At 73.2% G+C, this 568-nt stretch overlaps 1 protein-coding gene across 1 annotated transcript; it reads right to left on the bottom strand.

Moving 5' to 3' along the window:
• Positions 1–3: 3 nt before the first annotated feature.
• LOC108525438 (mitotic-spindle organizing protein 2B-like) lies at positions 4–562 on the bottom strand (the record flags this gene model as incomplete). Its single annotated transcript, XM_017866409.1, has 2 exons — positions 302–562; positions 4–121 (listed from the first exon to the last, which is right to left on the bottom strand). Coding segments are annotated over exons 1-2 (282 nt in total), but the record flags the coding sequence as incomplete, so codon positions are not given.
• Between the last annotated feature and the right edge of the window lie 6 nt (positions 563–568).

Below are 568 nucleotides of genomic sequence, written 5' to 3'. Positions count from 1 at the left end.
TAGAGACACGGCCGCAGGGTCCTGGGGCTCGCTCGCTAGCCTCTGCCCGGCACACATGGACTTGAGCATCTGGAAGACGGCGAGGGGCGCCACATTCAGCTTCAGCAGGTCCACCAGGATCCTGGCGGGGACAGACGCGGGGCCGGTGAGCCCTCTCCGCCTGGCGCGGCCACCTTCCTGAAGACCCGACAAGGACGCGGACTGGGGGCGCAGGGGCTCCTCCCGACCAGTGGGACCGGGGAACCGGAGAGCAGAGGTCGGGGTGGCTGGCGAGGATGCGGCCCCCACCCGCCCCGCTCACTTGAACACGTCGGGGTCAATGGCGCCGCCGGCCGCCTGCGCCAGCTCGTACAGCTCCATCTCCTCGGTGCTCAGCACCTTCTTCCGCCGCAGCGCCAGCTTCTGCCAGGCCGCCTCCAACCCCGCGGGCGCCCCCGACCCAGGCCCTACGCCCTGCGCCGCCATCCGCGCGGCCCGAGAAAAGGTGCGCCCCCGCCGCGCTCTCCCTGCAGCGCCAGCGTCCTGCCTCCCAGACCGCCCCGGCAGGAGCGGCGGGAGCGCCGGGAGG

This window comes from Rhinopithecus bieti, unplaced genomic scaffold (genome assembly GCF_001698545.2).
Source record: "Rhinopithecus bieti isolate Rb0 unplaced genomic scaffold, ASM169854v2 scaffold_52826, whole genome shotgun sequence".
NCBI lineage: Eukaryota > Metazoa > Chordata > Mammalia > Primates > Cercopithecidae > Rhinopithecus > Rhinopithecus bieti.
This window is presented reverse-complemented; position numbering and strand designations above follow the sequence as displayed.